Genomic DNA, 15,584 nt, shown 5'->3' with positions numbered 1-15,584 from the left:
GGCTCACTGCCCCCTCTGCCTCCCAGGTTCAAGCCACTCTCCTGCCTCAGCCTCCCAAGTAGCTGGGACTACAGGCATGCACACCACATCTGGCTAATTTTTGTTTGTTTGTTTGTTTGTTTTTGAGACGGAGTCTTGCTCTGTCACCCAGCCTGGAGTGCAGTGGTTTGATCTCTGCTCACAGCTACCTTCACCTCCCAGGTTCAAGCAACTCTCCTCCTTCAGTGTCCCAAGTAGCTGGGACTACAGGCATGCACCACCACACCCGACTAATTTTTGTATTTTTAGTAGAGACGGAGTTTCACCATGTTGTCCAGACTAATCTCAAACTCCCGTCCTCAGGCGATCCACCTGCCTCGGCCTCTCGAAGTGCTGGAATTACAGGCTTGAACTACTGTGCCTGGCCTTGTGTGTGTGTGTGTGTGTGTGCATTTTTCATAGAGATGGGGTTTTGCTATATTGGCCAGGCTGGTCTTGAACTCTTGACCTCATACTATTCGCCCACCTTGGCCTCCCAAAGTGCTGGGTGCAGGCATGAGCCACCGCACCCAGCCTCAAGAACAAAATTAGCCACATTTTCCTGTCTGAAAGAGCACCTCTTATGCTTCCACTTAGCTGTGGATTGTGAATTCAGTAGCCAGTTGTTTTGCTTCTCTAGGCATTAAGCAGTCAACTCTTGGTTTTTAAATGCTAGAGGCAGAGATCATCCAGGTAGATGGATAAGCCTTAAACCATTTCAATTTAAGACAGATATAAAGACAGATACTCAAATGCCACTAATTCCCAAACTTTGTGAAGTTACAAAAAATTATTTATTTTGGCAATACTTCCCCCAGCAAGAATTCTACATGTCATATAATTATGTCTTAATGGAGTTGTCTGTCAGTTTCGGAGCCCAGTCTGAAGCGCAGCGGCATGATCTCAGCTCACTGCAGCCCTGACCTCCTGGGCTCAAGCGATCCTTCCACCTCAGCCTCCCTCCCAGGAGCTGGGACCACAGGCATGTGCCAACATGCTGAGCAATTTGTGTGTGTGTGTGTGTGTGTGCAGAGATGGACAGGGTTTCACCATGTTGCCCAGGCTGCTCTCCAGCTCCTGGGCTCAAGCAATCCACGGGCCTTGGCCTCCTGAAGTATTGGGATTACAGGCGTGAGCAACCACACCCAGTTCTGAGAACTTTTTTGATCATTTCATGGCACATCCTCAAGCTAAATGGACAGCCATGAATGCTGTAAGTGGGTCTGTGAGTGCCGCAAACCCAGGCCTGGAAACCACTGATCTCCACATTAAATGACAGAAACATGGAACAGGCCCCATGCAGTTTTCAGCTAGGTCAAAATTCTGTCATTTATCCTTGTGGAGCGAGCACAAGGATAACTGGCTTCCCTTAAATAAAACACAGTCCTGCAAGCAGAGGTGCACTGGTAGTATTCATTCATTCAACTGGAGTCATTTTCCGACCTGCTTACGTCGGTACATTTCTAGACACAGCTTCCTTTGCATACACCACTCCCACCAATTACATGCATCCCTCTCAAAGACCCATGCATCTGAGCTACTTACACTTAAATATATCCCTACTGCCTTCCCCCATAGAATCCAGCTGCAAAACTGTCCAGTAAGCAGTTGCTAATGTAAAGCAGTGGCCTGAACTCCAACTGCATATTAGAATCATCTGGGGAGCTTCTGAAAGTCCCAGTGTCCAGCCAAGTTTGAGAACCACTCATCTGACCTAACTCCCTGTGTTTAAGTTGACTGCACATTTTTTAAGCTAAATCATCTCTAACTTAGTCCTTAGTCTGTTCTTTTTTGTGTTGCCTTTTTGTGTCTGTGTAAGTAAAATCTGCCCTCTGTATCAATGGGTTCTAAATATATGGCTTCAGCCAACTGCAGATTGAAAGAATTGAAAAGGAAAAGATGATTTCATCTGTATCGAACCTGCATAAACTTTTTTCCTGTCATTATTCCCTAAACACTGCAGAATAACTACAATCTACATAGCATTTGCATTGTACTAGGTGTTACAGGTAATGTAGAGATAAAGTATACAAGAGTATGTATGTAGTTATATGGAAATACTACATTTTATATCAGGGACTTGAGCATTCATGGACTTGGGTATTTCTAGGGCATCCTGGACCCAATTCCCAGTGGATCCTGAGCAATGATTTGTTTGCTGCCTGTCTGTCCCCTGAGCTCCTGTTTCTCTGGATGAAGATGTTAAACATTCAATACATTCTAGCCAATCCACAAAAAAAAGGTTGTAACCTGATATAGCTTGAAATAACCAAATTCAGTAGTACCAAGAGTATAGGGGGCTAAAGCAAAATCACAGAAGAGGCCCTGATCTCTAGGATTTGGGGATTATATAGCAGAATCCAAAAATAGTAGTATTTTAATATTACTAATATAATCTGTTAATAGTAGATTATATAGTATAATCCAGCAGCCCTGATAATTCAACATATATTGAAGATATACAACTCCCTTAACAGAAAACAAACCATGACTCTGCATGTTGCTTCATCATGAATAGTTGCATGTCATTTTGTACACGAGTGTCAGTTGTCTATAAAGTCATCTGAGACCCTTGGCCAAACTTTATCTTGCAGTAAGAACTTTGAAATCAAGATGTCACCTCAATTTGGTACTGATACAACAGGGGGATATGAAATCCATTCAGATGATGCGTGAAAGAGCATCTTTCATTTAATAATTGTTTCTTTATTCCAATATATTTGGAAATGTATGTGGCACAAAAAAGAACATATTTTTATAGTGCAGATAGTATTGTGCTGTCCATAGTTTAGAAATGTGCCCTTTTAAAGAAGAGTTTCTCACTCTTTAACTAGATACGAACAAAAAAATAAAGAATAAAGAGAAGTTTCAGATGATAGTACACAGCTGACAGACCTATATGGAAAGGAAAAAAAGACAAAAGTTTGATAACACCATATTTTAACTCTGTGAGAACTGTGGCCAACTTAAAATTAAATATTCTTCCAGCCTTCCAAATTAATTTTGTGGGGAGAAGGGTGAAAATAAAATGTAAAAGAAATTATTCAGTCTGGAAGTTAGATGTGGAGGATCCCAGGAAATGACCCCCAAAGTGAAGAGTTATTATTTCAGCCAGGTTGAGATTCAGTAAGTGCGAGGACATTTAGTCCTGAGGCAGTGTCATATTTACTCAGACGTAAGCCTGCAGCCTCTGTGCAGGCATGTTAGAAGGCTCATACTAAAAAAGTCAATGCTAGCTCCCCGTATATGTCAGTTGGGAAGGTGAACTCTGCCTTACATAGGAGCATGCCCACTCTCTGTTGAGTGTGCAGTTGAAACTGGAGGGTTCCCTGATCCCCTTCGCAGGATGTGCAACAGGGGCGTGGCACACCTGTTAGGTCACCACCACTGCTCAAACCCTTGACGAGAGGGGGAGTACGCAGATGGGCAGATACAGGAGCCGGGGTGAGTGCTTCCGGCTCCAGCACTGTGGTAGTGTCTAAGGGTGGGTGCCTGCGGCTCCAGCGTTACAATGCTCTTTTAGCCTTGCTGTCCTCAGACAGCTTGTTAACCAGCTCAGTGGACCCTCTGCCTTTTCACAAGGGCAGAGGGCCAATATGACAGGTTTCCGTGTCCCAAGCTCTTGCCTAGCATCCTGGAAGAATCAGGTCACACACGGGCTTGAAGGATGAGTGCAGGGTTTTACTGAGCAGCGGAGGTGGCTCTCAGTGGGATGGATGGGGAAGGGAGCCAGAAGCAGGGATGGAGAGGGAAGATGATCTTCCCCTGGAGTTTGGCCACTGGACCGCCAGACTCCTCTCTGACCACCCCTTACCAAGCTCATCTCAGGTGTTCAAAGGTTCATCCTCTCCTGTGTTTCTCTGCCACCTTGTTCCACCATTTGTCTGCTTGTTTCCTCACCTCGTCGTCTGCTTCTGGAGCCTGGAGTTCAGGGTTTATATGGATACAGGATAGGGGGCATAGTGGGCCAAAAACAACTTTTGGGGCACAAAAACAGGAATGCCTGTCCCCATTTAGGGCTGTAGTTCCCCTGGCTTGAGGGTGGGGCCTTTGCCAGGAAACCACCTTCTTCTACCCAGCGTTTCCCTGTCCCCTATCCACATCACAGTGTTCTTAGAAGGATAAGAAAAGACGCAAAAGAAAGCCTGACAAGTTTGCTAATGTCTGGTGTATATGAGAGTTGGCTCGCCCCATCATGGGCCCCAGTTAAACTCATCTCTGTCTTCCTCATGGGCCACTCTTCCCCGGCTCACATTAGAAATTCAGGAGCAGAGAACAAAGCAGCCAAGTTTGTTTTTCCAGAGCAGGAGGGGTCTGGTGAAAGCAGTCCTGACAGCTGCACTGTGTGTCTCAGTGAACTAAGGGCTTTTACGTGTTTCATTCAAGACTGTTTAGTCTGCATGCTGAGGATTCATATATCAGTCTTTGACTCTAGTGTCATTGAGGTAGTTTGACTTCCAATGATTTCGTTGTCATCTGTATTTGCCTACAGTGAAAGAAATGACTGAGAGTCGAGTTATTGCAGGGTCACTTAAGAGCTTGCCTTTCTCCATTCACCCTCCTTAATGATATTGCCAGTGCTTCCGAAAAAGAAAAAAGCTAAGGCAGCGGCTCTTAATAAATAACACCTGGACCAGAATCGGTAAACTGCTTTCATGTTGGCTTTTGCAGAAGTGGCAATGCATTGAGGATACGTCTGGCAAGCTTCGAATTCACAAATGTAAGGGACCCAGTGACCTGCTCTCAGTCCGGCAGAGCACGCGGAACCTCTATGCTCGCGGCTTCCATAACAAAGACAAAGAGTGCAGTTGTAGGGAGTCCGGTTATCGTGCCAGCAGGAGCCAGAGAAAGAGTCAACGGCAATTCTTGAGAAACCAGGGGACTCCAAGTAAGCCACGCTTTTGTGACCATCTCCATGGTGGCCTAGGCCTGTGGGAATAAAGGACAGAGAGACGAAAGGGCTGCTCCTTCTACATTTTAGATATTATCAATGCACCGTTTTTGGGCTAAAAGCAAATTGTTGTTCTATTTATAATAAGAAAGCTAAGATTAATGTGACATCTTGCTTTGTAGACATTTCACTTAAGCATAGAATGAAAATATAGTTAGTAAAAGCAGCAGATGCAAAACATGTGCACGCATAAAAGAGTTCATAACATGGTTATTCCAAAAGGCAAAGCCTATGGTTTAAGTCCATTTTATTTCACCGTAATGCCAGTGTCCTGATTTGTCTGCCTTAAGTTGCTTTTTAAAAAAATAGTAAATACAAGGTTTCAGAGTGTGTATGCATTTAATTTTAAGAGGAAAAGCATTCACACTTTTTTAAGGCACGTATTTTAATCTCTGTTTTAGGACAATATATATATTTTTTAATTCTGTCAAATTATTGGATCTTGTTGACTGGCAGAGTCAAACTAGACGAATTCAGTAGAAAAGGCACTTCCTAGCATTTTCTTGATAAAAACTCTATCAGGCAGCTATGAGAAACCTATGATTAGATAAATGTGAAAAACCACAGGCTGACACCTTCCACCAAAGAATGAATCTAGTACCACCTAGTGGAGTAATATGAAAAATGACTCAATTTATGGTGATTTATTTCTATACTGGTCAGGAAAGAAACAATTTAAGTAAATTAAATTCTATGTCAAAGATTTGGAACTCAAATCAGACACTAGAACAATGGAAGCCCTTCGAACTGGCCTTTTTACTGTCAACTCCACAATATGGGCTTTAGGGTCATGTGTTCTGATATTTCATCCAAAAGTGTTAAGTATTTTCCATGTGTATATGCGCATTTGTCTCAATGTTAACAATTTTTAACAAATTCTTAAAGGAATCTATAAGCCAAAATGCTAAGAATCTTTGATTTGGGAGATTTTTTTTCTTCCCTGAGAGAAAAATTCCAGGTCTAATAACTCACACAAAGATATCAAATTTCTGAAAATCAATAAGGCTGGGTGCAGTGGCTCATGCCTGTAATCCCAGCACTTTGGGAGGCCGAGGTGAGTGGATCATTTGAGGTCAGCAGTTTGAGGCCAGCCTGACCAACCTGGTGAAACCCTGTCTTTATTAAAATTACAAAAAAAATTAGCCAGACGTGGTAGGGCACGCCTGTAATCCCAGCTGCTCCTCGGAAAGCTGAGGCAGGAGAATCGCTTGAACCTGGGATGAGGAGGTGGTGGTGAGCCGAGATTGCACCACTGCCCTCCAGCTTGGATGACAGAGCGAAACTCTATCAAATAAAAAAATCATTAAGTGACGAGGACCCCTGGCACGCTCCTTTTGCAGAAGCTGATTAGCAACATTCAGCTTAGAAGTAAGAGTGCCGTCTTCTCTTCCAGAAAGTTAGACCTTGTTTCCCAGGCACTGAACATAAAGCACGTTGATTTTTCAGGATTAGGCACAAACAGAAGTCTAGGGCAGCTCTTTCAAATGGTATGGAATCTTGTGTATTTGAGAGCAGGAGACGATTTTTACCCTTTCTACAAGGATGGAACCTGTAAGCACTCTTAGTGATCCCCTTACTGTCATTGAGGTTGCTCCCTGACGTAGACACTGCAGGATTCTGCTGAGAGCCATCTCAGAGCGTGACAATTCTGATTCCACAGCCAATATGTCCCCCTTCTTTCTATGTTAGCAGCAAGCTAGAGAGATAAGGCCAGATGAATATGCCTCTGCAGAGCCTAAAAGCATCCAGTGTTTGCACATTAAAGTTTTTATCTGGTAGACGTAAACTCTTGAAAAGGTTCCACAGTCACCAGAAAGCATGCTGGCCTCTCCCCATCCCTGCCTGCCCGCCCCCTGCCTTATCTCTCCTCTGCCAGGTATAAAAGTGAGTTGGCTGATGAAAGCATTAGCAAATTTTAATTTTTCGTAGAGTAATCCTCTACTATTTGTACAAATAGAAAGTGTCTAAAGCATTTGCCTTTTTGAAAAAGCAGCCCAATGTAGTGGCAAGGTTTCATAGTCTGAGAGATTATAGTCCTAGATCCATAACCTTGCAAAATGTATGTGACATATAAAACTTCAGTTTTCTCATCCATAAAATAAAGACGATAATGCCAAATTCATGAACCTGCATTGACAATCTGACATTTTTGTATATGAGGGTTTTTATTATAATACCTGTCTTTCCAGACTCTGGATTAGAGATATATACGAAGTATATAAGCTCAATAAAGGATAGTCATTATTAATAATACCATAATTGGGAATATGATTTTATCCAAAGAAATAACCTGAACAGTTCACATTGAAAACTCAATGTAGAAAATCACAGCCTGCCATGAGTAAAAAGGATCCTAGTGATCACCTGGACCAACCCCCTCATTTGATGGATAAAGGGCTGGAAGCCCAGAGAAGTAAGTCATCCATCACACTACCATGCAGTGACTCAGCCAGGACAAGAAACCAACCTCTGCTGCCGTGAATTGCAGGCACCACAATGGTGCTCAGCAATGCAGCACAGACTGCCTTTCCCTCCCCAGGATCCTTTCCAGACCAGGTCATCACTTTCTTCCCTCCTAAACTATGTCAGGATGTCCATAGTAACGTATCTTCCCTTACTTCTAGAGTACAAGCCCAGATTTGTCCATACTCGGCAGACACGTTCCTTATCCGTCGAATTTGAAGGCGAAATATATGACATAAATCTGGAAGAAGAAGAGTTGCAAGTGTTGCAACCAAGAAACATTGCTAAGCGTCATGATGAAGACCACAAGGGGCCAAGAGGTCTCCAGGCTTCCAGTGGTGGCAATAGGGGTGAGATGCTGGCAGATGGCAGCAACGCTGTGGGCCCACCTACCACAGTCCGAGTGACACACAAGTAAGAAGGCTTTATTTGTTCATTAGGGTTGAGTTCAGAGTTACTGCCACAACACACCATATTATCACCATTTCACACTTGGCAAAAAAGTAGTATCAAATGGCAATACAGGGCCTGAGGTCCGGCCTACATAGCAACTGGGGGTTAAAGAAACAGTGAGTCCATGCAATCACAGGCTTGGATGCGTGCTTAGGGCTTGATTTCACATTAAGACTGATCAGCTAGGAATCCAGCCAGAGTAATTCCATCACATCTTGACTTAGCGGGCATGGAGTTCATGCCCTAAGCAGTTACCTTTGCAGGCGTCTAGAAAACAGATGGAAACAGTTTCAGAGGCTGGAAGTTCTTCCATGTTGCACAATCACTATCACTTAGAGCAGTTGTATAGTCACGGCCTCAGAAATGAAACACAGCCCAAGGGAGGACAGTGAGTCCCAGAGATGCTTCCAGAAAGATGATGTAGGCTATGAACGGATGTAAGATGTGCAAACATCTAGCCCGTCTCGGATCACAGTGCGGGCCATGGAAGTCATGGAGACAGGGAAGGGAGATGATTCCTCGTAGCTTTAATGAACTCACTTTGTTCTTGGGTTCCTTCTAAAATCTACTTACTCTCTTGATTAGGAAATGTTTTCTTTCTGAATTTATTAACAAGATCTTTGTGTTCTCTCTAATTGTATCACTTTGGGGAGATGGGGCACTGTGAGCTCTGCTGGGATTTTTATCTCTAAGACGGTTTCCTGGTGCCTGAGGATGGTACAGTAACATACTAAGGGATTTAGACCAGAGCTCATTTCTCTTACATTATGGATTAACCCTACATCCCACCTAGTGTCTATCCCTGGGGCTGTTTCTTTACTTCAAAACCAAGTAAGGTACTTAAGGCACTCTCTTTTTAACCAAATTAGTGGAATGAAGACTCTTCTTCTGAATCTGCTTTTCTTCAAACGAGCCATTTGTATCACTACGTGAAAAGTCCCTTTTATACTTTGTCTATTTGATCTTGAGTTTTTTGGTGGTATCCTCTTCATGGGGGTGTTTGTGTTGAGAACTGCCTTGAAAAGTGATCTCAGGCATGATCTTAGTCACAGAGCTGTGACACCATCCACCCCTGTGTCATTTTGTCCTCACTGGTGGCTAGAATGTATTCCCATCGATGCTGGCCTTGGATCAGCTCAATGCTACTGCATGTGTCAACATTAAGAGTTTTGAGGATTAAAAGTTCTCTTTGCTATCTTTTGTGTTTTCTACTCTTAGAACATAAACCTATTTTGCATGGTTTTGGTTTGTTTTGCAGGTGCTTTATTCTTCCCAACGACACAATCCATTGTGAGAGAGAACTGTACCAATCGGCCAGAGCGTGGAAGGACCACAAGGCATACATCGACAAAGAGGTTAGCCAGGGCTGTGTACTGTCAGATACATTCCACACTCAAACTCGCCTGCCAGCCCTGCTGTGCCTGGTGGGACATACCATGGATACACATCGTTTTCTTTATAATTACATGAAAATTAAAAAAAAAAAAAGTTGTCTGTCTTTCTCCAGTGAACTCGTGATAGTCTTACTGAAAACAATATAGAGTGTGAGAAGAGACTGGGAACGGACTTAATGGCCTTTTGAAATCTCTGTGAGAAAATGATTCAGTTATAAAAGAGGAATCCACTAATGTTTATCTACAACACGTGCATTGGAATATAGAGGTAGACATATTCTATGCCCAGTTTGTTTCCATGTTTAGCATCATCTCAAATGAATAGCTATTATTACAGAACAGAGAAAACAAGGTGAAAGAAAGGTACCTTGTAAAGAAAATTCTGATCTTAACATGTAATTGCCCGAAAACATGTTTTCCAGATTGAAGCTCTGCAAGATAAAATTAAGAATTTAAGAGAAGTGAGAGGACACCTGAAGAGAAGGAAGCCTGAGGAATGCAGCTGCAATAAACAGAGGTGAGCTTGTTTCCCTCGGTGCTGCACTTTCCGAAATCATGTTACACAAGCTAGGGGGATCAGCACTGGCCTCATTCTCCCCTTTTCCCTATAGAACGTATTGTCATGGAGTATGATAACCCAAGCTATTTAAGTCAAATGGACTATGCTTAAACTTAAGCAGAAAGCGAAAAGTCTCATTCAGCTAAAACACTGACAACCTAACTGCCTGCCTTCTATTTTGCTTTCTTTCTATAAAATGAACACTTTGATCAAATGCGAGGTTATGTAGACTCGCTTTTTATTCTTCTCACCTGCAGCTATTACAATAAAGAGAAAGGTGTAAAAAAGCAAGAGAAATTAAAGAGCCATCTTCACCCATTCAAGTGAGTAACTCTTTTCTTTTCCACATTTGCTGGGAGTCAGTGACTGTCCACATGGCACTTCAGAGAGGCTGAAGGGACCCCTGTAGAAGTACAGGGGTCCAGAAGAACTAGATCCGTCTAGGAGGGCACCTAGCTCGTGAAGTTGAAAGCAAAGCCCTACGTCACCAAGGGACGGTGGCAATGCTCTCAGCATCCTTTGTCCGGAATCAGGCTAAACTCCACCGTCATTCCCCGTGTGCTCCCTACTTCCCAGATGGGACCAGTAACCAGATTTGACTCCATGCACTGCTTTCTGTGGAGAATGCTTGAGGGTTACAGATTCTCTGCATGTGATCAGTGTGTTCTCTAGAGCAGCCTGGAATAGTGATGAATTCCGAGAGTGAGAAGCAATATACACTTTTTAAAATAATAGCAAAATTTACATGTGAGGGAGATTTAATATTTGAACCTCAACAAAGTTTGAACCGTTTATATTTAAAAAAAAAAAAAGATATTAGAAAATAAAGGCTTTCCAAACTTATTTAGTAGAATTTGTCAAAGAATTTTTTAAACCTTTTAATCCAAGCCATCTGGTGCATCTAACCTTTGACTCGATAGCTGATTGGTACTCAACTGTCAAAAAAAAAAAAAAAAGCCATTTGTCCAAAGAGTGTGGCTAACAGGATCCTCTCATTCACATTGACATTTCTTTCCATCGATGTTTCCATGCACATGAGGAGGAAAATGTTGGTCTTCTTAGGTAGATAAGGTCCTAAGAAAGCTGTCACTGAATACTAAATGCATTTGCCTTCAGTATTCCTTTTGCTTTTTTAAATTTTTTAGACGGAGTCTTGCTCTGTTGCCCAGGCTTTAGTGCAGTCGTGCAATCTTGGTTCACTACAACCTCTGTCTCCTGAGTTGAAGTGATTCTTGTGTCTCTGCCTCCCGAGTAGCTGGGACTACAGGTGTGCGCCACCACATTCAGCTAATTTTTGTATTTTTAGTAGAGACAATGTTTCATCATGTTGGCCAGGCTGGTCTTGAACTCCTGACCTCAAGTGATACGCCTGCCTCAGACTCCCAAAGTGCTGGGATTATAGGCACAAGCCACCATGCCCAGCATGCCCTCACTATTCCTGATTCTATTTTAAGTCCCTCTATACAAAATGAAGATCGTCTATTATTATCTCTTATTGAGCATCTAAATATTTATGTAAGACTCACAGCAATAAGCCTATTTTTAATTGAGAAAGTGCCTTCCGAACACTCAAAAAAATCCCTTCTCCTGGAACAGGGAGGCTGCTCAGGAAGTAGATAGTAAACTGCAACTTTTCAAGGAGAATCGTAGGCGGAAGAAGGAGAGGAAGGAGAAGAGGCGGCAGAGGAAGGGGGAAGAGTGCAGCCTGCCTGGCCTCACTTGCTTCACGCATGACAACAACCACTGGCAGACAGCCCCGTTCTGGAACCGTAAGTTACTTGTTCTAAATGCCACTTCCTGCCACCATGCAGAGACAGCGGCTCATAACCTAGATCAGAAATTCAGCAGCATAAAACCAGGAATCTACAAAGACTCACGAGAAAGGCATCATATTCTATTCCATACTGGCAACTCGAATCATTTTGCCAAGCATTACTGTTTTCTTTAATTTTTTTCTGGTATTTTGTTTGGGAATGCCAAGCTTCTCCCTGGGTTTTTCCTCCTGATTATGTTGTTTCATATAATACGCAGCATCTGGCATAGTTTTTACCAGTGGGACTGTTCTGTAGCTAAATAACGCATCCCGTAAGTGGATGAACAATTTTGCCCCAGTTAGATTTTGTCCCTGCTTTCTTTCAAGTATATACTGTAAGTGGAATAAAAGGAAGTAAAAGAATGATAAAAGACTCTTAAATGCAAGGCCCATATTCTACTTATTCTCAGTCCACCTCAGTAACAGCACTAGACTTATAGAATAATACTCCACAAAATCACCTGGTTCTACAATGAAATGCTTAGGATAGGGAATAATAACATTTGTGCGCTTTTTAAATGAGCACTTATATTTCCTCTAGTGGCCTGTGCACATTATTCACTGAGGCCACACAGAAGTCATACCCTATGTTCTAATAGTACATCCTCTGATGGAGGCTTACTAGCCTAGAGAGCAGATGAAACACACAACCTTCTAGCTGAGAAGCTCACTAGAGACCACCCGGACCACTATTTCTCAAACTGGGATTTGGTGACTCCAAAGAATTGATAGGCCGTTCTTGCAGGTGATCTAGGGCCTGTCCAGGAGACTTTATGTTTTCCCTTTCCTCTTGATTTCAGGGTCCACGTTTGCATTGCTGTTTACAATCACATCGAGGCTGAGTAAACTCTTAAAGTCACAGCATTTTACTTTTAATATAGTTTCTGAAATTGTGGTGTGGGAATCCCTGAGGGTTATTCAAATCGCTGGGGACACATCATTTAGCAAGACACTTTATTTTCTGTGTTCATAATATATTTTAGTGGGGTGCAGGTAGAAAAAAAGCAAAGAAAGTAAATGAAATAAATAATTATGAATTGTAGCAATGCTATGAAGAAAACAGTGATCAACATTTTTAGTTGGGACCCTTTTAGAGAAGGTGGGGAAGATGGGCTTTCGAGGTGAAATTTAGGCTGAAACCCAAAGGATGCTCTGAGAGAAGCGATCCCCGTGGAAGGGAGCATGTTCCACGCGGAGGGAACGGCACCAGCAGAAGTCCTGAGGAAGTCATGCCTTTGGTGTATCCAGGACTGGAAGCTCCTTGAAAGCTGCAGCGTTGCAAAACACGAGGCTATAGTCGCTCATGGCATAAAGAGGCCCTTCACACCTCTATCTGCTTTTCACCATCTGAGTTGAGGCCATCCTGCTCAAGCCACCACCATTTCTTACCTCGGCCACTGCCAGACCCCCTCTGTGGTCTTCCAGGCTCCCTCTGGTCCTCACCAGTCCATCCTGCTCAGCGGAGCTAGGGCAATCTTTTAATGACACCTGCTTTTCTTAAGCTAAAGAACAGAATCACCTGACCCCAGTAGGCTGAGGCTGCAGTGAGCTGTGGTCGTGCCATCACACTCCAGCCTGGGCAATAATAGAGTGCGACCCTGTCTCAAAAATAAAGTCAACTGTAGAAAAATCCTTAATATATCCAACAAAACCCCACGTGCTCCATCCAATCCTGGGCTGGGATCATTGCCTCCTGCTCTTGCCTACTTCAGCCACTCAGCTTCTCTTTATTCCTCAAGCATCTCAAGCTCCCTATCGGGCCTTTGTACTTGCTCCCACTTCCTGGAAGCCTCTTGCCCACAGCCCCGAGCCCAGCAAACACTACTCACCCTTCAGACCTCAGTTGCAATGTCACTGCTCATGAACACCCTCCCTGTGCCTCAGACTAGGGTCCGCCCCTTTGATATGCTCTGTCAGCAAAGTCTGTTTCTCCCCCATGGGGCGTATCATATTTGTAACCATAGGTCTTCTTCACTTTTGTTTTTGCTTAACTGCTGTCCTCTCCACTAGACTGTAAGTTTCTCAAGATAAGAGACCAAGTCTGTGTGATACTGTATTCCTGACCCAAAGGAATTGCTTAGTCAATACTAGGTGAATAAATAAACCAACAAGCAAGGCACCCTGTCTAGATCAAATCATGCCAACTTAACAAAGCTTTGCGTGCCAGCCACTGGGTGTCACTGTGCCAGTGAGAGAGGAACGTGCCTGCCATCACTCTGCTCTTGTACACAGGAGCGAATAGGAACTGATCCCATTCAATACCAAATTTGATGCTCCTTCTAACTCACAATGTATTCTTGGTGCCCCTATATCCTAGGACAATGGCTTTCAGAATTTTTTTCCAACAAGCCACAGTAAAAAATGCACTTTATATCAGGATCCTATACACATATATGCACACACACACAAGTATATGGGTGTATCTGTGTATATATGTAATATAAATAATAAGTAAAAATTTCAAAAAGTAGTACTATGTATGCTATGCTTTAATATTTTTATCCATTCTATTGCATATTTTAATGATATTATTGCTATACTCCTGATATTTACTATGTCAACTTAAGCCTTTGGCATAGTAATACTCAACAACATGAAAATAGAAGAAGGAAACAAAAGTCAAATCCACCCAGATACAAGATCCTCCAATGCAATGGTCTCTAAACATTTTTTTACTATGTACCCATATCCATCTTTAAAATAAACACTCCTTCTATGCTTAATTACACTACTATACAAATGTGCCTAAGTATTATGAAAACATACAAAATTAAAAGGCCAGACACAGAGGCTATAATCCCAGCACTTGGGAGGCCGAGGTTAGAGGATCAGTTGAGCCCAGGAGTTTAAGACCAATCTGGCAACAAGGTGAAATCCTGCTCTACAAACACCACAAAAATTAGCTGGGCATGGTGCTGCCCGCCAGTAGTCCCGGCTACTTGGGAGGCTGAGGTGGGAGGATCACTTGAGCCCAGGAGGCAGAGGCTGCAGATCATGCCACTGCACTCCAGCCTGGGTGACAGAGTGAGACCCTGTCTCAAAAAAAATAAAAAAGAGAGAGAGAGTGCAAAAATGTTAAGTTGGCGAACATAATGTGTAAAAATATTTAAATTAGCTAATCAACTAAAAAAATCATTCCTGGAGGGAGAGAGGAGTGAATAGGCAGAACACAGGATTTTTAGAGCAGTGAAACTAATCTGTGTGATACAACAATGGCAGATACATGTCATCATGGACTGTCCAAGCTCCTAATGCACAAGAAATGCTCAGTACATGTACCTAATCCTATTAGGTTGGTGCAAAAGTAATTGCAGTTTCAAACCATGAATTTTAAATCGTTATAACAGGGCTCAAACACGTCTTTATCAATCAAAATAGGAACCATTACAATCAACACATTTTTGCCACAAGAAATAAGTGTGTGTATTCGTAAAAATTCATGCTTCAGGATTCCATGAACTCCTGGAAAGCATTTTCTGCCTTCTGCTGGTTGTGGAAGCGTTTTCCCTGCAAAAAGTTGTCAAGATGCTTAAAAAAGTAGTGTTCGGTTGGCGAGAGGTCAGGTGAATATGGCAAATGAGGCAAAACTTCACAGCCCAATTTGTTCAACTTCTGAAGCATTGGTTGTGTGACGTTCAGTCAGGGGTTGTCCTGGAGAATAACTGGGCCCTTTCTGCTGACCAATCTCGGCTGCAGACATTGCAGTTTTTGGTAAATCTCATCGATTTGCTGAACATACTTCCCTGAGGTACTGGTTTGGCCGGGACTCAGAAAGCTGTAGTGGATCAGACGGGCAGCAGGCCACTACACAGTGACCATGACCTCTTTCTGGTGTGGGTTTGACTTTAGGAAGTGCTTTGGAGTTTCTTCTTGGTCCACCCGCTGAGTTCATCATCGCTGGTTGTTGTATAAAATCCACGTTTCATCGCACAT

The 15,584-nt window shown here is 42.9% G+C and overlaps 1 protein-coding gene across 5 annotated transcripts in view; it reads left to right on the top strand.

Annotated features, from left to right (window-relative positions):
• Positions 1-15,584, top strand: part of SULF1 (sulfatase 1) — a 197,138-nt gene that overhangs the window by 158,620 nt on the left and 22,934 nt on the right. For all 5 annotated transcript variants that reach the window (XM_017544777.1, XM_017544769.2, XM_037744303.1 and 2 more), the window contains 6 exons: positions 4,690-4,906; positions 7,594-7,846; positions 9,144-9,240; positions 9,702-9,796; positions 10,096-10,161; positions 11,435-11,607. In XM_017544777.1, the coding sequence (XP_017400266.1) occupies positions 4,690-4,906; positions 7,594-7,846; positions 9,144-9,240; positions 9,702-9,796; positions 10,096-10,161; positions 11,435-11,607 (901 nt within the window). The remainder of the gene's footprint in view (positions 1-4,689; positions 4,907-7,593; positions 7,847-9,143; positions 9,241-9,701; positions 9,797-10,095; positions 10,162-11,434; positions 11,608-15,584) is intronic.

This window comes from Cebus imitator, unplaced genomic scaffold (genome assembly GCF_001604975.1).
Source record: "Cebus imitator isolate Cc_AM_T3 unplaced genomic scaffold, Cebus_imitator-1.0 Scaffold9, whole genome shotgun sequence".
NCBI lineage: Eukaryota > Metazoa > Chordata > Mammalia > Primates > Cebidae > Cebus > Cebus imitator.
This window is presented reverse-complemented; position numbering and strand designations above follow the sequence as displayed.